The sequence below is a fragment of the Bombus affinis genome, chromosome 17 (assembly GCF_024516045.1).
Source record: "Bombus affinis isolate iyBomAffi1 chromosome 17, iyBomAffi1.2, whole genome shotgun sequence".
Taxonomy (NCBI): Eukaryota; Metazoa; Arthropoda; class Insecta; order Hymenoptera; family Apidae; genus Bombus; species Bombus affinis.
In genome coordinates this window covers 416,303-441,121 of record NC_066360.1, presented here as the reverse complement: position 1 = coordinate 441,121, position 24,819 = coordinate 416,303, and the positions used below count along the sequence as shown (strand labels likewise).

Below are 24,819 nucleotides of genomic sequence, written 5' to 3'. Positions count from 1 at the left end.
TTCCCTTTTATGAAAATTAAACCATTTTTAAAGGTAAACTAAGATTGTCAAATTTATTTCTCCCTAAAGCCTTCGTTAAAATATCAGTTACATTGTTTTCTGAATCTACTATTATAATGTCAATCTCTTTATTTTAGTAACTTTCATTTACAAAATGGAAATGAACTTCAATGTACCTAGAATTTTTTGTCAATTTTCCAAATTTTGATATCGCAATCGCTCCAGAATTATCTTCGTAAATTTTTATTGGTCTGTCGATCATTATTTTGAAATTTTTCAATGATTTCTTTACAAATTTTATTTCACTCACTGCTTCTGACAAAGCTACATTATTCGGCGGCTGTTGATGATTTTGTCACGCTACTTTGCTTTCTCGATTTCCAGTAAATTGCGTTTCCGAAAAATCTTATGATAAATTCCGTAGTGGATTTTCTATCTATTTTATCGCCAGCCCAATCAGCGTCAACAAAACAATTAATGACTTCAGGGTTCAAATTTCTTTTATAAGTCAATCATAATTTTCTGGTTAAATATAAGCATTTCAAAATTCTCAACGCATATTTATAATAGGTCCCGTCGTAACTGTATTGAAATCGACTTAAATAGTTTACACTATAGCTAACGTCTAATCTCGTTCCAGTAATAATATATAATAAAGCTCTTATGAGATTTCTATATCTTATATCGTCTGACGCTGATTGTGCGGGTTCTAAATTTAAGTTTTGTTTCATTGGTGTAAAATATAGTTTACTATTTTCTATATTATATCGTTTCGCTAATGACTTTATATAACTACTATGATCTAATTTCATCTCACATTTCTTGTGATCGTATTCAATGTTTATTCCTAAGTAAGTCTTTACTTCACCTATGTCCATCATCGCAAATTTGTTTGACAATTTATTTTTAATTTCATCGATTTTTCTTTTGTTTTTTCCACATATTAATAAATCATCTACGAATAGAATTAAGTATATAACATCATCGCTCTCATACTTCATATACAGACAATAATTACTCTCACTTCTTTGAAAACCTAATTTTTTTATATACTCGTCGAAACATTCATACCAAACTCTTGAACTTTCACGCAATCCATATAACGCCTTTGATAGTTTACATACTTTCCCGCTTTTATCGTCGTAATCCATATGTTGTTTTACAAATACTTCCGATTTTATAGTTCCGTTTAGGAATGCTGTTTCTACATCCATTTGCATAATCATCAAACCACATTGACAACAATAAGATAGTAATAACTTCAGCGTTTGCATTTTTGCTACTGGAGAGCATAAATCTTGCAGTATTTCCTTTTGTTGGAAGCCGCGAACAACTAGTTCGCTTTCTTACGATTATCGGATTTATTCGTATATACCCATTTCAAATCTAATACCTTTTTATCTTTTGGTTTCTCTACTAATTGCCAGGTTTTATTTTTGACTAAACTATTCATTTCTCGATCCATTGCTTCCTTCCATGATCTGCTATCATCTCCACATAAAGCTTCTTCATAGGTTTGAGGACTGTCTGCGCTAACTACATTCACATAAATGAAATATGAGCTCGTTTGGCCATATCTTTGAGGTTTCTTTGTTTCCCGTCCTGATCTTCTCAAATTATTTTCTATGTCCTCAAGTTTTTCTTCTGATTCGTTATTTAAGTTTCTCTCCTTTTTTATTACAATCTGCGCGACCTTTTGGTTACTTGTTTCACATTCATGAATTTCGTTTATATCCGAATATTCGTCAAAATCCCTTTCCGTTTCATTATCTGATTCATCCTTTCCTTGAAATCCTACTAAACTTTCATTTTCACCTATAAATTCTACGTGTCTTGCAATTATAATTTTATTATTAACTAAGATTCTATATCTAACGTTTTCATAACCTACAAGTATTCCAATATCTGCCTTTTTGTCCCACTTCGAATTTCTTTTAATTTCAGTTATTCTTACGAAAACTCTACTTCCGGACATCTTAAATTGTTTATATTCGGTTTCCTTCTTAACAATATTTCGATTGGTGACCGTGATAGTTCTTCTGAGACTTCAAACGCCGCGAAATTAAGACAGTTCATAATGACCAATACCGCCGATTCTGAACATGCGACGGCCGGGGGTGGCAACGTAGACTCGATAAACGCACTCCTCCGTGTACCACCTTTCTGGCCTGACGATGTTGAGTTGTGGTTTACGATGCTGGAAGTGCAGTGCGCAACTGCTCGGATCACGAGCGACCAGGAAAAATTCCAGACCGCTGTCGCGCACCTCGATAAGTCGCACGCGAGATTAATCCGAGACGTATTGACCGCCCCACCGGCGACCGGATGTTACGAGTTCGTCAAAAAGGAGCCCATCAAGAGACTGGGAGAGTCGGGCGTCAAGAGACTCCGACAAGTAATCGAGAAGGAACAAATGGGTGATAGGAAGCCATCCTAGTTCTACCGAGATCTAAGAAATTTAGCCACCAACGCGTTAGCGGACGATTTCATTCTTACAGTCTGGAAGGCCGACTCCCGCCGCGCGTGAGGAGCATCCTAGCCTCCGTACAGAGCAAAGACCCGGAAACCCGCATCCAGATCGCCAATAGCATCTTCGAAACCACCCTGGAAACAGGGCATACGTACATATATGCCGTTTTTGGTAACGGGTACTTTCCCAGATTTATCCATACAGCACCCGGGTCCCCTGGACCACTGGGGTTGGGTAAACGCCCAACCGACGCGCAAGGCACACAGTGCCCTGCTTCCTGGATTAGCTAGGCCTGCAGGGGCTGTCGCTCGTCTCAGGTCGAACGGGGCCCTTTCTAAGCCCTACCGTCTACCGGGACGGTACCGGAGCAGTTGGGACGCTGCTCACACGCCCTTAGGCCATTCGGTGTAGGACGAACACCTTAACTCGGCCCTCCTGCCAGCACCTTGGCCATCAACCACTGCCACCACGAGTCCATACCCATTATTTGGCCGAGCAGAGGGGTCGCTACTCCCTCCGGGCTATAACTCGACCCGCCCGTGGTACCAGCTTAAGTCGCTGGTGGGACTATCGTGTGGATGTACGGCCACGTCACTACCGGCGCGGCGTCCTACTAACCGAGCTCGGCAGACCCAGATGGGACTCACGTAAGCGGGGCTTACAGGGCGCCTCCAAACCCTGAACTTTCCCCGACGGTCCCACCCTTGGCATCAGGATCGTGGGTGCGCTACTACCCAGGGCCCCTTGGAGAGAGTATGGCCGCCTCTCTCCGCCGGCAACCTTCCTTGCGGTGTACATAGGGACTCACGTAAGCGGGACGCTTGTCCCGACGGTCCCCCTGGCTGCGGGAACGTGGGTTTGCCAGCCCCCATAGGCTCGCAAAGCGAGCCCTCCCTGCGGGATGGAAACAGGGCAGATCGTCGCGGCCAGCGCAGTCCGACTACCCGCGGAATAGGCGACCCCGGGGCAACCGCCTTCAACGCGTTGAACGATCGGTTAGAGCGAATGGACGCCGGTATGGACCAGATGCAAGCGCAATTTGCCGAGCTGAGAATCGACATACATCGCCGATCACGATCACAATCGCGTTCGCGTACACAATTCCGCCGCCGTCCGCGTTCCCGCGAGCAGCCGTGGCAAGATGGACTATGCTACTACCACGCACAGCACCGAGAACGCACGAGAAAGTGCACATTCCCATGCTCTTGGATTTCGGGAAACGGAACCAGCCGTCCGTAAAAGCGGCAAACGACGACGGTTTAGCATCTCGCCGCATATTCGTAACGGATAGGAACTCGCGAATCTCGTACCTTATCGATACCGGCGCCCATATTTGCGTATTCCCGCGCAGCAAGTTACACGGGCCCGTGAGCAAAAGCGAGTACGAGTTGTTCGCGGCCAACGGGACACGGATCACAACATACGGTACCGTCGCGATCAATTTAAACCTGTCCCTACGCAGAGCATTCAAATGGAACTTTACGGTAGCCGACGTCAAAACACCCATCATCGGCATGGACTTCCTAAGCCATTACGGGTTGCTCGTGGACGCGCGAAACAAAAGGCTCATCGACACGACAACTCAAATGTCATCGACGGGATACACCGCCACGACAGACGAAGTGTCCGTTAAGACCATTATCGGCGAATCACCATATCACCAACTCCTGGCAGAATTTCTGGACCTCACCCGCCCACCGATTTTCGGAAAAGAGAGGACCCGACACGGTGTGGTACACCGCATCGAAACCACACCTCTTCCGCCGGTCTACAACAAATCCCGCCGTCTCGCACCTGATCGACTTAAACAGATAAAGGAGGAATTCGAGCTCATGATCGAGCAGGGCGTGATGCGACCATCGAAAAGTCCGTGGGCATCACCTCTGCACGTAGTGCCGAAAAAGGACGGAAACTTGCGACCATGTGGCGACTACCGTGCGTTGAACGCCCGCACCATACCCGACAGGTACTCACCGCCACATATCGAAGACTTTGCACAACATCTGCATGGTAAGCGAGTCTTCTCAAAGATCGATCTCGTCCGCGCGTACCATCAAATTCCGATTGCACCCGAGGACGTCGAAAAACTGCGATAGCAACAACTTTCGGTCTTTTCGAAGCAACGAACATGATGTTTGGGCTTCGGAACGCCGCGCAAACATGTCAGCGATTCGTCGACGAAATCACGCGTGGGCTCGATTTCGTCTACGCGTACATCGATGATTTCCTCATAGCATCGGACGACGAAAGTCAACATCGCGAACATTTGAAAATTCTGTTCAACCGCCTCAATAATTACGGCGTCGTGATAAACCCCACGAAATGCGAATTCAGCGTGCACGAAATTACTTTCCCCGGATACTCGGTAAACTCCGACGGAATTAAGCCGCCGCCCGAACGTGTCGAAGCGATTATAAAATTGTCGAAACCCGCGAACGCTAAACAACTACGTAGGTACCTCGGTATGATAAACTTCTACCGACGTTTTATACCGGGGGCCGCAAAAACACTCAAACCGCTCAATGACCTGTTAAAAGGCGCGAAAAGGGGCAACGCGCCCATCGAGTGGTCGGAACAGTCGGAAAACAACTTTCGCGAATCGCAACGTGCTCTCGTGGATGCCACGATGCTGGCGCATCCGATACCAGGTGCGCCTATCAGCCTCACGGAAGATGCATCCGACTACGCAATGGCTGCGGTATTACAACAACGCATGAATAACGAATTGCAACCGCTAGGGTTCGCAACGAAATCTCTGACCCCCGCTCGGCAAAAATATAGCGCGTACGATCGCGAACTACTCGCAATATACACGGAAGTCTAACACTTTCGACACGCTTTAGAAGGCAGAGACTTTGTAATACATACCGACCACAAACCTCTTACCTACGCGTTCAGACAAAAGTTAGAAAAGTGTTCGCCGCGACAATTTCGATATCTAGACTACATCGGGCAATTCAGCACCGATATACGTTACATAAAGGGGCTAGATAACAACGTAGCCGACGCTCTGTCACGCATCGAAGCAATAGGGAAGGCCGTGGATCATCAAACTCTCGCCGCCGCGTAAGAAAAGGACGACGAACTAAGCGACATTGTCAACTCCGGCACAACCGCGTTACGGTTAAAGAAGATACGCTTTCCTGGCCACGACGCAGAAATATACTGCGACGTGTCAGCCGACATTGTAAGACCGTACGTACCGAAATCTTTGCGGCGCGACGTATTTAATTCGCTCCACGGACTTTCCCATCCAGGGATACGTGCCACGCAAAAATTAGTGACGTCGCGTTTCATTTGGCCGTCCCAAAATAATGATTGCCGGATTTGGGCACGACAATGTATCTCGTGTCAACGATGCAAAGTCACCAGGCACGTATCCTCACCCGTCGGAACGTTCGAAACTTCAGGAGGCCGGTTCGAGCACATACACATAGACATTATCGCGATGCAATTTTCGCAAGGCTACCGATATTGTCTAACGTGCATCGACCGTTTCTCGCGTTGGCCTGAAGCCATTCCCATCGCCGACATGGAAGCGACAACCGTTGCCTCAGCCCTCCTTTCTGCATGAATAGCTCGTTTTGGCGTGCCTGCAAAAATAACGACCGATCAAGGACGCCAATTCGAATCAAACTTATTTAACGAACTGCGCCGGTTGCTAGGCATTAAGCATCTACGCACGACAGCCTATCACCCCGCGTCCAACGGGATGGTAGAGCGTCTACACCGGCAATTAAAGGCAGCAATAAAATGTCACGATACGAGCAACTGGGTAGAAATCCTACCAATTGTTTCACTCGGCATAAGAACCGCTATCAAGGAGGACCTGAACGCAACGGCCGCCGAAATGGTTTACGGTAACGGTACACGATTGCCAACAGAATTCTTCGTACCGACAAAACAACAGCCGAACTCGGAATTTGCGAACCGTTTAAAAGAGCGAATAGAGAAAATCAAGCCTCACCCGATTACGCGACACGGCGAGAAGAAAACCTTCGGGTTCCGCGAGCTCGAAACATCACCGTACGTATTCGTACGCCACGACGCGAGCGGTGGCCCGTTACAACCACCTTACGACGGACCTTACCAGGTTATACAGCGTGGAACAAACACCATCACCGTCAAAATAAACAGTAAAAATATAATAGTCTCCATAGATCGGTTGAAACCAGCTTTTATTGTATCCGACGACATCGAACAACAGCAACTAGAAACTAGCGCAGGAACCCACGATACGCTTATACCGCTTAAAACCACAACTACGCAAAACGTCGAGCGGGCGTCACGTAAAATAAAAAAGGGGTAGCTCGAACGAAAAGAAAAAAAATTAAGCTAACAAAAAACAAGAGAATTTATTTCTTGTATTCTGAATTTACACTGACTGCGATTTTGTTCTGAGCTCCAGCCGTGACTTTCCAAGACTGAAGATCTTACAATTTGACTTTCGGTAACATCTGTTTCTTCTTTGTTTGTCATCCCTCAATATCCCCACTACCCTGTAGGCGTACGTGACCGTTGCCACGCTTCTAGAACATTCGGTGGAAGAACCGTTAGGATATAGATGACTCATTAGGCACTTCGGCGATATATATTGTCGCCAAGGCCGCCACATCTTTATCTCCATCATCGGTCCATCGGATTTGAAGTATGCCGGTCGTGACACGGGCACAGCAAAGCGAAGACGACTCAAGAGTTCATCACACCACGCGCGCGGGCAGAAAAGTTCGTTTCCCTGATCGCTTTCAGGCAGATCTGCGATAAATTAATATGTAAGAACTACTTGCGCACATAAAAAAACGTTATCACTGGTAAGGGGGTACTGTGGCGGCACACGAGCACGGAACTCTCCAACGGCTTCGCGACACAAAGCGCTATATCTTCAAAGCGTAGGCCGACGCGCCTAATGTGCCATCGATATTCCTATGGTTCTTCCGCCGAATGTTTGGAAGAATGCACGCGCGGCAACCGCCGCGGTACATCTAATAAACGCGTGTGTAGTAGGGATATCGAGGGGCAACTAAGAAAAGAATCCGTTCGGTTTCGAACAAAGAGTCATTCTGCCTCAAGCCGCGAAGTGCGAAAGGTTCAGTATCATAGCGACGCAAACACAAGCGAGATACGCGATTGTAAACTCTCGATGGTTAATCATAAGTGTGAATCGTATGAATTATTGACTCGTTGATTGTTATAAGTAATAAACTTTTTGTTGAACATCGGAGTATTCCTTCTGCACCTATCACGACATACCACCTCATTACTAAATACGATTGATAGACCTGATCGATGGTTTTAAGACTTCTCTTGCTTTTTCTTTCATTCATTCGTGTTCCTTCCAAGTGTGTGCAATAAAGGTTTTTCCGCTCCGAGAAGTGTGGATTTATTATCCCGATAATATAATAATAACTAATGCGATCCTACCTCTAAAATATAAAATAACAACAATAATTTTAACCCTTCTTTTGTTTACTTCAAAGTAAGTTAAAATTTTTCCAACTTTTGTTCCTTTTAATGTTCTACCGTCTCCCAGTTTTACATTTATCGGGTTTTTTAAGTTTTCGTACTCAATAAAATGAGAATCATCGTTTAAAATGTGATCTGAACATCCACTATCCAATATCCAATCTATTTTTCGCGTATCACTGGTGTATACTGTTGAGAGATGCTCAGTTGGTATGACCGCTAGTTGCTAAAAGGTTACTAGGGTTATGTTGGTACGACTCCTCACGACGCTCTTTTGTCTTAGGAGTCGACCACGTGTTAATTGCTAAGACGCATTGGGAGAGATTAGACGTTTGCTGTGTGATTTGGTGTTTTGTACAAGAGAGAAAATAAAAGGTGTGATAACCAATCCGAGTGGATCAGCTTGATTATCAACCCCAACCTATATAAAATAACATATACTATAATAGTATCCTTACTATTATCGCGCTCTACTCGTGTTAGGAAGAAGTCCATTCCTTGGTCGTCGTAGTCCTCGTTGTTTGAATAATTTGCGTCGTGTCGACTTGCCCCGTTGTAGCGTTGTTGCCAACCTCTGCTTCGTCCTCGTTGACCAAATCCACGCTGACAATATCCTCATCCTCTTTGGCCAGAACCTCGTCCGCCGCGACCCCTATTCTGCTGCGGCTGATACGCACCTCCTTGCCATTGCGCTCCTCCATTGTTTCCGCCTCTGCACGTATTTGTGCTATTTCTTACCACGTGGCTGTACTTTCCACAGCCATAGTACTTTATGTCTCTTTTTTCAACTTTGAAAACATTTGACCATTTCGCGCGCGAAGGAGCGCGCCAACGGGAGTCGTAAATTACCGTTACGATTAGATGATCGACGCCAAGAAACGATCGATCCCCTATTTCGGTTAGGATAAAGGAGGTGGTTAAATTGAATATGACACTGATATAACAAGTATGAATTAATGCTTTATTCCAACAATTTTATAGAGAAGATAGTTACGCTGGTGCGTATGTATTAGTTACGTATGTGACTGATCTAACGGTGTGCCCGGTCGAAGGCATGTTGACTGGATGAAAGATGGTAAATCAGTGCCGTTTGGTGGCGGCGCTGTGGCGAAGGAAAGCTCGGAGTGGGTGGATCTAAGGACATGAGATGATCTGATTCGTTTAGTGTCGTTAGGAGAGTGAGGGACATAGGTATCGTTGGTAATTGGCTAGTTGCTATGTTGGTGGATGAGGAAGGATGCTAACTGCCCTTGAGGTAACATGACCAGTGGGGAAACCCAACTTGTCAATGCGTAGAAGACAATAAAATTTAGAAGTCGTTCGGTGAAAGAATATCTGTTTGGACCGAAGGCTAGTAGATAGGAAATTTCTGGGATTTATGGGGGTTACTTGGGATTGATGAGAGTAAACCACAAAGAGGCGAAGACATCTGGTTGCCATTCCGCCCGCGGTCCATGGCCTGGTCTAGATAAAGAGTCGCCCGACGTAATACCTATCACTTTTATTCTCGCTACGCTTTTCCCACATTGTAATTTTATTTTTTAAAAACTCACAAGTTCGATCACTTTCTTTCAATGGGTCGATTAAATCACCAACATAGATCAAGGATTCTGGTAGTGTTTTCAGCATGTAATCGAGTTTTTTACGTTCACTTACGTTTGCACCAGCACTCTTTAATTCATTTATCGTCTTCTCAAATTCCGTGAAGAATGAACTCGATTCCTCAAAGTCTTTCAACCTCATCATGTCGAGTCTACGTCTTATACAAAGTTGCAATGCTGTTGATTCCTTCATATACATCTCAACAAATTTTTTCATTATTTTGTAAGCAGTGTCTTGATCACCAACAAATTCTAATTGCTCATTTGTTATACTACAATAGATATAGTTCATCGCCCATTGATTCTTTTCATCCCAGTTATCTTTCGCATCCATGTCCATTTTTTCTCGTGTAGTCGGTTCATAACATTTCTTACGCTTTAAATGCATTAATATTCTTTTCTTCCACGCTTTGTAATAACGTCCATCGAATACTTGAATTTTAATTTCATCCTCCATTGGCATCTCGATTCGTCTTTTTATCTTCACCCTTTTTTCAAAAATAGTTCTCCTCACTATACAGATTCCTTTTATCTGCTCCGCCAACAGCCTCTTTATCTCTTCAGAACTTATTTCTAATTTTTTCAAAATCAACCTTTTTTATATATTCACTCCCTGTTACACGTTGTCCCATAACTTTAAATCTCGTCAACCACGATTTTTGTTACCATGTTGAGAATTATGGATCTTGATGGCCGAAATATTGTTATGGAAATATTAAATTTACACTAGGCATTAATATTAACGTAGACACATATTTATTTTATAAACGATTTCTAAAATATTCATTGATACACACTTGCATGCGTCTCGGCACTTTCTTCCATACCCGACCTTTTGTAGACAGTTAACCGACTGAACTGTTTACAATCGTCTGTTTTTCAGTCGCCGTGTACACACATATCTCCACACATTATATCCACACATTATATCCACATACAAATATTACTAGTCTAGTACAAAAATTATGCATATCTCAATAACCATGCACTTGGAAGTCGGGAAACGAGAGCGGCCGTCCGTAAACGCGTCGAAAGACGACGGCTTGATGTCCCGCCGCCTTTTCGTATCAGACAAAAATACGCGCATCTCTTATCTGGTAGACACCGGCGCTAACATTTGCGTCTACTCGCGCAGTAAGATCCATGGACCCGCGAATAAGAGCGAGTAGGAGTTGTTCGTGGCGAACGGGATACGAATCGCAACGTACGATCCAATCCATCTCAACTTGTTCCTACAGCATGCTTTTAAGTGGCACTTTACAGTGGCCGACGTCAAAACTCCTATCATTGATATGGATTTTTTGAGTCACTATGGGTTGCTAGTGGACCCACGTAACAAAAGACTTATCGTCACGACGACCCAGTTATCATCGAAGGGGTACACTGTCACGGACAACGCACCATCAATAAAAACTATCTTCGGCGATTCACATTATTACCGACTTTTAGCGGAATTTCCCGGATTCGCTCGTCCTCCGACTATTGGAAAAGAAAAGGCTCGACACGATGTGATTACACATGGAAACCACGCTAGGCCCGCCAGTATACAACAAACCCTGTCGCCTCGCACCTGATCGACTTAAGCAGGTAAAGGCAGAATTCCAATTCATGATCGAGTAAAGCGTGTTGCGTCCATCGAAAAGCCCGTGGGAATCACCTCTGCGTGTCGTGCCCAAAAAGGATGGAAACCTACGACCATGCGGCGACAATCGTGCGCTACACGTTCGCACGATACCTGATAGATACACCGCACATAAAGGACTTTGCCCACCATTTACGCGGTAAGCGCATATTTTTGAAAAATGATCTTTTTCGCGCTTACCATCAAATACTAAGTACGCCGGAAAATGTAGAAAAGACTGCTATAACGACACCGTTCGGACTTTTCGAAGCAACAAATAACATGTTTGTACTTCGGAAAGCCGCGCAAACGTGTCAGCGATTCGTCGACGAAATCACCCGCGGTCTCGATTTCGTCTACGCGTACATCGATGATTTCCTCATAGCTTCGGACGACGAAAACCAACATCGCGAACATCTGAAAATCCTATTCAACCGCCTCAATAATTACGGCGTTGTGATAAACCCCACGAAATGCGAATTCGGCGCGCGCCGAAATCACGTTCCTGGGATACACGATGAACTCCGACGGAATCAAGCCGCCCACCAAACGCGTCGAAGCGGTCATCAAAATCCCGAAGCCCGCGGACGTTAAACAATTACGCGGGAATCTCGGTATAATTGACTTCTACCGACGTTTCATACCGGGGGCCGCAAAAATTTTGCAACCGCTTAACGACCTGCTAAAAAGCGCGAGATAGGGCAACGCGACCATCGAGTGGTTCAAACACGCGGAAGACAGCTTCGACGAGCCAAAACGTGTCCACGCGTCCGACTACACAGTAGGAGCCGTTTTACAACAACGCGCGAACAATAAATGGTAGCCGCTAGGGTTTGCCACGAAATCTCTAACATCCGCGTAACGAAAATATAGCGCCTACGATCGCGAACTGCTCGCTATGAGCAGCGCCGTAAAACGCTTCCGACACGCCGTTGAGGGTAGAGACTTTGCAATATATACCGACTACAGACCGCCCTCATTTACGCATTTCGGCAAAAATTTGAAAAATGTTCACCAGGACAACTTCGCTACTTAGATTACATCGCACCTAAAAGCAACGGCAGCTGAAATGATCTACGGCACCGGCATGCGATTGTCGGCGGAGTTCTTTTTGCCAACCAATCAGCGGGCCAACTAGGAATTCGCGAACGTGCTAAAAGAACGACTCAGACCGGTATAAATAAACCGACGCTACCGAAAGGAGGACAGTATCTTCGAGTATCTACGAGCATCTTTCTATATTAACGAGCAATCCAAGTGTTATCACAAGTTATCTACCGAGTTACGCGACGAGCATTTAACGATTATTTATCTGTGATTTTATTTCGTGATTTATACCCTGTACTAACGACTCAACGAATATAGGTTGTACATTAACTTATTGTTTTAAATAAATTCGACGATCACGACAACAAACAACAACGTCCAATAAATCTCACGATCAAACATCCATATATACCTGTCCTCTAGACATCTATTTAATTATTTCTATAAAAGCAGATTACCCGTCCAATAAGTAAACAAAACCGTACACTTCATCCTTGCAAGGCTCGAGCAATCTATACAGTGTCTGTATCAATCGTTCGCGGAGAGACGCGATCGCGAGATAGCGCGTCAAGGAAAGTCGTAAATTCTCGTTACGATTAAACAATCGACGCCACGAACTGATTGATCTCCTATTTCTGTTACGAGAATAGAGGTGGTTGGAATGAGTGCATACGAGAAAGTACACTTGATTTGCTGAGAAGAAATTTAATAACAAGTAAAGAATCAACAATTTCAGTCAACGATCAACGATTAACAATTAAGAATAAAAGATAACAATCAAGGTATTGTGAACGGGTTTGCTTATTACGAGACCTTTCATACTTTGCAGCTTGACATAGACTGCCTGACTCTTTTGTTCGAAACTACGGATCCTTTCCTTCGTTGCCCTTCGATATCCCTACTACACACGCGTTTATTAGATGAATCGTGGAGGTCGCCGCGTATGCGTTCTTCCGAGAATTCGGCGAAAGAAACATAGGGATATCGATGGTACATTGGGCATGTCGGTATTGCGCTTTGACGGCATAGATCTTTGTACCGCGAAGCCGTTGGGAAGTTCCGTGGTCGATGCCGCCACAAATTAAAGTTTCTTCGAAAAACTTGACTAGAGACGTGATTGGTATAACGTAACAGTGTCTATCATATTCTTAGTTCGTGTTTTCCTCACTAAATACTGGTTCGTTTGTTATTTAAATCTGTAGCGGCACATGATTTAGAGGACAAATCAAATCATGTTGTTGTTTTGCCTCGGAGTAGCAGGACTGTTAGAATGCAAGTAATGTAAGAACAAATAAATTCCGGGCAAAACAATGTCGCCGCTACTTGCAACCGTCGAGTTAGGACGAATTCGAATTTTCCGCCTCTCCCCCAACCAGTATAGGGATAGTATAGGCGAGAGAGAATATAGTACAGTAGCGACGGAGTATTGGTAGAGATCAACAGCGCTAACGGGTATCTCCGCGATAAATTATATCGAGTATCTATTCCGAATTACTTTTACTTATTTATTCGAAAAATATATAACGAGTTGCGACAGCAATAACTCGCTCTCATTATTTCGCACTATCTATCCTCGGTTACATTGGTGACCCCGACGTGATATAAAGTGAAGGAAGTGACCGTGATAAAGCCGCCAATTACTGTCTTTTTTTGTGTAAAAATGACGAGTGATCCAGCCGTTGCAGTCAGCCTGCTGGCCCGCATGCCTCCAGTAATGCCCAAAAGCATAAGGCTATGGTTCAGCATACTTGAAGAGCAAATGGAGGCAGTGGATATAACGGACGATCGGTCCAAGTGCAGAGCCCTCGTCGACTGCCTCGGGCCTCAATACCTGGAGCAGATAGAGGACGTGTATACGTCCCTCCCAGCAGTCGGACGGTGAGATAAGCTTAAGGCCGAGCTAAAGCGCGTCCTCGGAGAATCGGATGATGAAAAATTTAAAAGGTTGGTGGAAAAGGAAGAGATCGACGACAGGAAACCTTCGAGATTCTACCACGATCTCAGAAGACTCGCCGGTCCTCTCGCATCGGACAAGTTCATCCTCACCTTGTGGACGAACCGCCTACCAGCGCAGGTCAGACGCTTCTTGGCTGGGGTCGACGGCGACGACATAGCGAGAATGTTGTGGATAGCCGACGAGGTACACGAAGATTACTCAGTTAGCGAACAGCGCGCACCTCGTCTGTTAGCCGTCGCCCAGCAGCCGGTACGACATGCGGCAACAGGCAAACCTTGGCTCTCCGTCTTCAACGCCCTCAGCGAACAGATAACCCAACTGCGGGCGGAAGTACGCGCGTCGAAATGTGATCATCGTTCTAGACGGTGAACCGGCCCGGGAAGACGTAACAGGCCGAGGTCGAGAGAAAGATCGGGAAACCCCGAACGTTCGGGGACCGGGCATACAAGTGCTAATCTCCTTGCAAATGGATGCAGGGAAACGGGACCAGCCGTCCGTATAGGCGGCAGACGACGACGGTGTCACGACCGGCATACTTCAAATCCGATGGACCGATGATGGAGATAGAGATGTGGCGGCCTTGGCGACAATGTATATCGCCGAAGTGCCTAATGAGTCATCTGTATCCTAACGGTCCTTCCACCGAATGTCCTAGAAGTGTGACAACGGTCACGTACGCCTACAGGGTAGTGGGAATATTGAGGGATGACAAACAAAGAAGAAACAGATGTTACCGAAAGTCAAATTGTAAGAGCTTCAGTCTTGGAAAGTCACGGCTGGAGCTCAGAACAAAATCGCAGTCAGTGTAAATTCAGAATACAAGAAATAAATTCTCTTGTTTTTTTTTTTTTTTTGTTACCTTAATTTTTTCTTTTCGTTCGAGCCCCCTGTTTTTTATTTTACGTGACAACGGCCTGGGATCCCGCCGCATTTTCGTTACCGATAAGGCGACGCTGACTTTTTTCCTTGTGGACACCGGCGCCGACATAAGCGTTTATCCCCGCAGCAAAATACGCCGACCCACGAACAAATGCGAGTACGAACTGTTCGCAGGCCAACGGGACGCGGATCTCAACGTACGGCACCATCGCCGTCACCCTGAACCTGTCCCTTAGAAGAGCGTTCACATAGCAATTCGTGATAGCTGATGTTCAATCACCTATCATCGACGTGGATTTTTTAAGCCACTATGGGTTGCTCGTGGACCCGCGAAATGAGCGACTCATCAACACGACGACCCAATTGACAGCAAGGGTGTTGAGGTTATTCGGTGTATAAAGAGAGAAATACGCGTGGATAAAGTGTAAGGTACAAAATATATATATTTAATTTAATAGTGAAGTGTAATAATAAGTAGGAATACAATTTGAGCTGGTCCAGATTCGCACGCTAGCAGTGTTACCTTATAACTGATAACCCCGAAGCCAACGTCGCCTGTCTACTGTTTATGGTCTGCCTCCCTGCTATTCTTTTGTCTATATGCTGTCGATGGCTTCAGCGATTGAGAAAACTAAAAAGACTAGATGTGGAGTTTTCCTAGAAGTGGTGACCACTTCAACAAAGAGGATACACCGACACGACGGACGGGGCGTCCATAAGAGCTATAGTCGGTGAATCAGTCTACCATCGACTCGTTATTGAATTCCCGGACCTAACTCGTCCACCCATTTCTCGTCGGACGAGAGAAGATAGGACACGGGGTGGTACACCACATCGAAACCAGGCCCACCAATCTACAGCAAACCCCGTCGCCTTGCACCCAATCACCTCAAAGAAGTTAAGGCGGAGTTTCAAGCCATGATCGAGCAAGGAATGATGCGGCCATCGAAAAGTCCATGCGCGTCACTCCTGCACGTTCTACCAGAAAAGGACGGAAGTCTGCAACCATGTGGCGACTACCGCGCGTTAAACGTCCGCACCATACCCGACAGGTATTCACCACTTCATATTGAAGATTTCGCGCAACATCTCCACGGTATCTTTTCAATCTTTTCAAAAATCGACCTCGTCCGCGCTTACCACTGTAGTATCGTGGACAAAAGGCCTAAGATATCGGCCGAATTGTAAATAATGTCGCGAGAGCCGCGGCATCGTCGGGTACATCAATGTGTCGTCGGTCCTTTCAAGTGAACAGTTTCGTGGAGAAGGCCTGCGTGACCCTGGCCACGGGCGTTTTCGGGATACGTGCGCGATAGGGCGGGAAAAGACAAAAGAGATGCTAAAGGCAGTGTTAGTTGAGACGCCGGCGAGAACGAATGCAAAAGGCGAACAGCATGAGTTGAGAAGCGAGAGCGTGCGAGTGCGGATGCCGAAGACGAGAGTTATAGAGAGTGATTTGATCGGGATAAGACTTTTGTGTTTTAGTTCAAGTTGAACATTTATCGTTCTCTGTCCAATTAATCTCTGTTATTTTTATTTATCTTAATAAATAGTATTAGGAGAATTTTACAAATCTAAATTATCCTAATCCTATCCTTTTTCCGATACTACACCACCAAATACCGATTACGCCCGAAGAGCTACAGAAAACCGCGATCACGACACCTTTCGGGCTTTTCGAAGCAGCCAACATGATGTTGGGGCTTCGAAGCGCCGCACAAACTTGCCAGCGATTCGTAGACGAAATCACACGAGGTCTCGATTTCGTCTACGCGTATGTCACGACCGGCATACTTCAAATCCAATGGACCGATGATGGAGATAGAGATGTGGCGGCCTTGGCGACAATGTATATCGCCGAAGTGCCTAATGAGTCATCTGTATCCTAACGGTCCTTCCACCGAACGTCCTAGAAGTGTGACAACGGTCACGTACGCCTACAGGGTAGTGGGGATATTAAGGGATGACAAACAAAGAAGAAACAGATGTTACCGAAAGTCAAATTGTAAGAGCTGCAGTCTTGGAAAGTCACGGCTGGAGCTCAGAACAAAATCGCAGTCAGTGTAAATTCAGAAATAAATTCTCTCGTTTTTTTTGTTATCTTAATTTTTTCTTTTCGTTCGAGCCTCCTGCTTTTTATTTTACGTGACACGTACATAGACGACTTCCTAATAGCGTCTGAAAATGAAAAACAACACTGCGAACACTTGCGAGTTCTGTTTTAACGCCTCGACGAATATGGGGTCGTGATCAATCTCGCGAAAAGTGAATTCGGAGTTAGTGAAATTAAATTTCTCGGTTACACGATTACCGTTGAGAGGATAAAGCCACTAGTTGAACGCGTTGACGCTATAGTTAAAGTACCGTTACCTGCGACCACTAAAGACCTACGAAGGTACCTCGGTTTGATCAACTTTTATACCGGGGGTAGCGAAAATCCTACAACCATTCAGCGACTTGTTTAAAGGCACAACGAAGTGCAACGCATCTATCGAGTGGTCCAAACAAGCCAAAAATAGCTTCAGCGAGTCGAAACGCGCCCTAGCTAACGCGACAATGTTAGCGCGCCCGATTCCTAGCGTGCTCGTCAGCCTCGCGGTCGATGCATCCGATTATGCTATAGGAACGGTACTTCAACAACGCATTAACGATACTTGGTCACCGCTAGGATTCATGACAAAGTCGCTACCCCCTGCACAACAACAGTTACAGGTACAGTGTGTACGACCGAGAACTACTCGCGATGTACACCGCGGTCAAAAGATTTAGATACGCCGTCAAAGGAAGAAATTTCACCATCTTCACAGACCACAAACCACTCTTATACGCGTTTAATCAAAACCTCGACAAGTGTTCGTCGCGACAATTCTGTAGCGGCATTCGTCGGTAAAATTCATAACGGTTTCCGTCCAGTGAACCCGCTACACAAGAAATCGTGTTTACTGAAAGATGAGTTATTATAGATCCGACGACCTTAGGCGGTTATCGAAGGTTAATCCAAATCCGTCGTTTTTGTCGTGATCATATGCCCTCGAGTCAACTACCCGAAAAGTCAACAATTGTAAACAAGGTCGAGAGTTCAGCGTCCGTTGGGATGTTTCGAGAACATCTTCAAAATTCAAATCCCAACGCCTTTCGTCAACTCCGACGCATATAAATATATGCGAACAGGGTAGCGAGGCATTCTTTGTTATCGAGTGACACGAGCAGTAGCTGTTACGCCACGAGGCTTACCACAGGCAGTATTTTCTAACCGTCGCTCGCGGCTCTACAATGTCGCAGTCGGATCGTCTTATCTGACCGCCGGATCATATACAATGTATCGACGAGCGCGTGGCTGTCGCCGGGCAGCGAGTTCTCGAAACGTCGAATTTTGTCCGTTACGTTTTCCACGCAGGAACAGACATACGTGATCATAGGCGCGAACGGTGGCGTGACTTAAGTATAGTGGGGGTCGTCTTAAAAATGAGACAAAGAAATCATCTAAAGTCAGTTAGTTCCTTGTGACACGTCGAACGTTACACATTGAATCGAATCTAACACATAACGTCTATCTCAAGCTGCGAAGTGCGATAGGTCTCGTTATAAGCAAACCGCTAAACAAACCTTGACTGTTATCTTTTTCGTTTTTAATTGTTGATCTTTGACTGAACTTGTTGTTTCGTTATTTTTATTAAACTTTTATCAACCAACCCAGCATAGTTGTTCGTATACACTCAAACCTAACCACCTCTATTCTCGTAATAGAAATAGGGGATCAATCAGTTCGTGGCGTCGATTGTTTAATCGTAACGAGAATTTACGACTCTCGTTGACGCGTTATCTAGCGATCGCGTCTCTCCGCGAACGGTTGAAACCTAATTCTTTCGATTTCTCTCTCTTGACCTTAGGATTCCTGGGATGTAGGATTCTTCCTTGCTTTGGTATTTAACATAAACAAAGATTGTTTGTGACAATAATACTCTCTGTGGCAACCAATGTGGCTTCGCAAGTGTTGCCCAAGGGTGAACAAATATTTCTGCTAACAGTGGGAGGATAAATGCGAAAACCCGTAAACGTCTTCAATTATTGAAGGCACCATAACCAACGCGGTTTTTCAACTGTGTCAGGTCACAGGTTGGCACAGCGAACTGTCGTTTGATTGTTTAATAATCTTAAAGAATGCCCGAATAAATATATGTAGTATCGTGGACAAAAGGCCTAAAATATCGGCCGAACCATAAACAATGCCGCGAGAACCGCGGCATCGTCGGGTACATCAATGTCTTTTTTTTTGCGTGGGGAGGGGAAAATGCTATTACGCATGCCCAGTGACCCGCATCACTGGGCTATGTGGGAGTCGGTCGGATGTCGTTGCCATGCCCACTAAAAACCCCTCCTCCTTCTTCCTCCGCTTTGAGGGCAGACAACCCCGGTAAAACCTGTCGGCAGTCATCAGGGTTGTCCTTTCGTGCCCCGTTGTATCTACTTCTTCGGGCAGTTACTGCTCATGTCGTCATCTCAGCCAGTTCAGGATACTGGGCTGATCTCCTTCTGCGGTTTTTCGTTGTTTCGTATTCTTGTCCTCATTGCTCCGCGTAGTTGTTGTTTCGCTCGTTCTCCTCCTTGCCTCTTCCCAGGCCCTCGCTGTCACCCTCCTGTGACACATGACGGTCTTGCAGAATTGCCTGAATTTATTCCAGCTCTCGTTCTTGGCGGTCACCGTGGCGATCAGATTGCCCACGTCTATCTTCCCGCCCAGAGCGTTCTCCAGCTCGATTCTTCTGTCCGTTCATTTCGGGCATGCGAAGAGGGCGTGTTCTGCATCGTCGTTAGGGTCTCCACAGTCGAGACAGTTGCTGTCGCTGTCCTTGCCAATATCCTTTTCCTATAGACACCGAAGCTCCCATGCCCGGTTAGCAGCTGCATGGTGTGGTAATCGATGTCCATCTTCTTTTTGGTAAATAGCAGCGCACTCGGTATTAATTTCTTTGTGATATTCTCCTTTTTGTAGTTGTTCCACTCCTTCTACCAGTCCTCTTGGGCCTTCTTGCGAATCGCCTCCAGTTCCTCCTTCAGCTTGCAGCCGTCATCCGTGCCAATCCTGGACCCATGGATCTTGTTCCTCTCATAGGTCTCTCCGAGCATCTTTATCTTTATGTAAATCGGGAGATTCCCGGTCAACACGCAAAGTGCCGCGTGGGAGACGGTACGGTATGCCGTCGTTGTTATGCACAGGGCCGTTCGTTGTGCTCGTTTCAGCTTTTTCCTGTTCTTATCGGTATTCGCTGCTTTAGCCCACACCGGTGCTCCGTAAGTTACGGTGGACTCCCACACATTGTAGTAGAGCCTACGAGCCAAGCTGGGCGGCCCGTTGATGTTGGGTAGTATTCCCCTCAGGGCTCCTATTAACTTGTCGGCTCTATTACACACCATCTCGATATGCGCACCGAACCTCCGACTGGAGTCGATGACGACTCCGAGATACCTGATGCGATCGACCGTTTCAATGTCCGAGGAGCCCAACCTGAGTTTCACCACTCTCGGCACTCGCAAGCTTGTGATGAACATGACCTCCGTCTTTTCTCTCGCCAGGGTGAGCCCGACACTCGTGCACCAATCGTTGGCGATCCTTAGCATCGTGTTGACCTTGGCGGAGGACTCTTCGTTCCTCCCAACGGAACACGTGATGGCCAGATCGTCCGCGAAGGCGGTTGCTCTGACCATTTGCATGTTGCCGAGTCTCTCGAGCAACCGGTCGTATACCAAGTTCCACAGGAATGGTCCGAGGATGGATCCCTGCGGAACTCCCGCTGCCACCTCGTTCTCCACCGTGCCGTGCTGGTTGCTCACGATGATCTTCCTTCCAGCTAGGTAACTGCCGATTAGCCTTTTGACCTTCCATGGCAGCTTCCTCTTGTCAAATTCATCGTGTATGCTCTTCCAGCTGAGCACATTGAAGGCATTGCTAATGTCCAGGGTGATCATCACGCATATTACCTTCTTCTGTTTGCAGACGGGTACATCAATGTGTCGTCGTCATTAATTGTTAAAGAGAAATTTAATTTATTAATTTAAATTTAAATAGAAATATTTGAAATTAAATTATATTTTAAAAAATAGAAATATTATTTAAATTTATGAATCTAAATTGTGGGAAAAATAAATTTAAATTAATTAAAATTTAATTAATAAATAGGTTTGAAATTATATTGATTATGAAAGATAAATTAATTTAATTTATTAATTTAAATTTTAATTAATAGAAATTTGATATTATATTATATTATATTTCAAAATAGAAATATTTGAATTTATGAACTTAAATTTTGGAAAATTTAAATATAAATTTAATTTATTAATTTAAATTTTAATATAAATATGTGAAATTAAACTATATTTCAAAATAGAAATATTATTTAAATTTATGAATTCAAATTTTGGGGAAGAAATAAATTTAAATTTATAAAATAAAATTTATTTAATAAATAGATTTAAAATTATATAGATTTTAAATAAGAATTTAATTTATTAATTTAAATTTTAATTAATAGAGAAGTTTTAATTTTAATTATTTTATCAAATAAGATTTTTAAATTTACAAATTTATTTTCGGGGGGAGTGGATAATTTTAAATTTGTTAATTTAAATTTTAATAAATTGGAGAGTTAATAAATATAATTTAAAGCTTAATTAAGGCAAATATATTTCATAATATTAATTAAATTTTATAAAATAATCAAATTATATAAAAATTTTTTAAATTTATCGACAGGGTATGAACCTATAAGCTTAAATTTAGCCTATTATATATATATATATGTATATATAATTAAATATTTAAATTATTAATTGACTTTGAATTTATTTAATTTTTTAAATAAAAATATTTAAATTATAATTTAAAAAAAGAATGAAATTTACTTATAAAGACAGTGTTAGTTGAGAAGCCGGAGAGAACGGATGCAAAAGGTGGGCAGTGTGATTTGAGAAGCGAGAGCGAGCGAGTGTAGAAGCCGGAGAGTGTGAATCAGGAAGTCGAAAGCCGCGTATGAAAATAAGACGTACGACAGCATTGTAATCATTTCGTTGCTTCGAATATTATTTATTAAATCAAAACATCATTACTTGTCCTTTCCTCTAAGACCCATTAAGATACTACATAATTTTGGGGACTCGTCCGGGATCTAGAGCGCTGAGTGACAAGTGAAAGTGATATTTCGGAACGATGAGTGACTACAATGCAGGTGAAGCAATTTTGACTGACGAGCAGGTGGCTCAGATGCAAATACCTGAGTTGAAAGACGAGCTGAGAAGACGACGGCTGAGATTAGCGGGTAGAAAGCGCGAGCTGGTAGCGCGATTGCTGGCTGCGGTACGCTTAGAGCGGGAACACGGTGCACGAGAAGAAGACGACGACGATGAGATGGGCGTGATTGGGGACCGTTTAGACGGCAACGGTCCAGGGAATCACGATCTCGGTAGTCAAGACGGCGGAGTTCGGGTGACTCCAGTGGTAAGACGACGAAGGCAAGACGAGCCTAAGTGCACGGTGTTAACGTTTGAAGACGTAAAAGACTCGTTAGAAAAATTCAGCGGAGGTGACCTACCGAATGTAAGCCAATGGATAAGAGATTTCGAGGAAATGGCGGAAGTGTGTGGCTGGTCGGACATCCACATGGTGGTTTTCGCTAGGAAGCTTCTCACAGGCTCTGCTCAAGCTTTCGCACGCCAAGAACGATGCACGAAGTCCTGGGCGAAGTTTAAAAAGGCGTTGGTAGATGAATTCGAAGACTTAGTGAGTGACCGGGAGGTACATCAGGAATTAGCACATAGAACGAAAAGAACAGACGAGAGTCTGCTTCAATATATGTATAATATGCGTGAGATTGCGGGACAAGGAAGAGTCGATACACAGTCGGTAATCGACTATATTATCCAGGGTATTGCCGATGAGGTCACGAATAAAGCCATACTATACGAGGCCAGGAATATGCAGCAGTTGAAGGAACGCTTCAAGCAGTATGAAGCGATGAAAAGTGACATGAGGGCGAAAACAAAATCTGGGGAACGCAAGGACGATAAAGCGAAACGGTCAGCAATGCGGAATCAGTCGGGACAAACGAGCAGTGATACCAAAAGGTGCTTCAATTGCGGCGGTGACGATCACTTGAGTGTTACGTGTCCAAAGAAAGAGAAAGGTGTGAAGTGCTTTAGCTGCAACGAATTTGGACATGTTGCGGCGAAGTGTACTGCACGACCAAAGGAGACTTACGTCATCTCGAGACCCGAAAAGAAGGAGTACGTGAAAGAAATGTCGATAGATGACTGTAAGATTACATCGTTAGTGGATACAGGCAGTGATCTCACGTTTATGCGATCAGACGTGTATGCGAGGTTAGGTTCACCACCTCTAGGCGGTTGTAGATATAAGATTGAAGGGTTCGGTTCCGCTGACAATGAGACCTGGGGTGAATTCACGAAGGTAATGACGGCCGACGGACATGAATTTTCGGTTACTGCGCATGTTGTCTCAAATAAAGTATTAGGAAAACACAGTCTGTTGTTAGGCACTGATTTTTTAGATCAGATAGAGTTGCAGGTTAAACGAGGCGAGGTGACCTTTCTACGACTTGACGAACAGACTGACGATTTCAAAGACGCGCCGGATATATCGAGGGTCAATATAGAGCAGACTGACAAAATAGATTCATCGCACGTGCAGGAACCGCATTATCGTGAAGCGATTCGCGATATCGTTAGGGGGTATAAACCGGAGAAAAAGCGGGACGTCGGGATAACCGCGAACGTCGATTTGAAAAGTGACAAACCCATAGTGCGAAGAACGCGGAGACTGGCGCCGTCTGAGAAAAGAGAAATAGATGACTTGGTGAAGTTGCGAAAAAACGAAGGCGATTTTAAGTGTCAGGTATGTCAAAGGCCGGACAAAAATATGGAGTACGCGGATACCCCGAGTAGAAATCCACTGCCGGGTGCTGTGTATGAGGTTGAGTGTGAGGACGGGCTGATTGCACGTTTGAGAAGCGCACAGAACAAGGGCATTGAAGTCCGTGAGATTTTAGATGCCGCAACGTGCAGTCAGGCCGATGGGTGTGTAATCAAAAGATTAACCGACGAAGAGTGGGGCGTGAATTTCGAAAAACAGCGTCGTGAGTTACGTGAGGACGCAAAAAGGAAGATCGCTGCGATGCAGGAAGAAAACAGAAGGAATTTCAACAAAAGACGGAAGAGTGCGAAGCAGTACCTAAGGGGAGATTTGGTGGCCATTAAGAGAACCCAATTTGACCCAGGTTTAAAATTCGGGGGAAAATTTTTAGGTCCGTACCGGGTATTGCGAACAATGCGGAATGACGGATACATGGTGGAGAACATGGGGGAGCATGAGGGGCCTACGCACACGTCGACGATCGCCGACTTCATGAAGCCTTGGGTCCTCAACGCCGAAGACGACGCATTCGACGATAGCGAAATTGAAGACCACATCTGAGGGCAGATGTTATTGCAGGATGGCCAAATGTAGTATCGTGGACAAAAGGCCTAAGATATCGGCCGAACCATAAACAATGCCGCGAGAGCCGCGGCATCGTCGGGTACATCAATGTGTCGTCGGTCTTCTTTTTAAGTGGACAGTTTCGTGGAAAGGGCCTGCGTGACCCTGGGCACGGGCGTTTCGGGACACGTGTCTCGAACGACGGGAGAAGACAAAGAGACGCTAAAGGGAGTGTTAGTTGAGAAGCCGGAGAGGACGGATGCAAAAGGTGTGCAGTGTGAGTTGAGAAGC

At 44.9% G+C, this 24,819-nt stretch overlaps 2 protein-coding genes across 2 annotated transcripts in view; both read left to right on the top strand.

Annotated features, from left to right (window-relative positions):
- LOC126926077 (SET domain-containing protein SmydA-8-like) overlaps positions 1–24,819 on the top strand; it is a 165,257-nt gene that overhangs the window by 72,482 nt on the left and 67,956 nt on the right. The gene's annotated exons all lie outside the window — the stretch shown is intronic.
- LOC126926338 (uncharacterized) lies at positions 6,321–6,779 on the top strand. The gene has a single exon (XM_050742639.1). The coding sequence runs from the start codon at positions 6,321–6,323 to the stop codon at positions 6,777–6,779; it is 459 nt and encodes a 152-aa protein (XP_050598596.1).

Bases quoted from the DNA above. Each gene is read 5' to 3' on its own strand.
- LOC126926338 (XM_050742639.1), top strand. From the start codon at position 6,321: ATGGTTTACGGTAACGGTACACGATTGCCAACAGAATTCTTCGTACCG.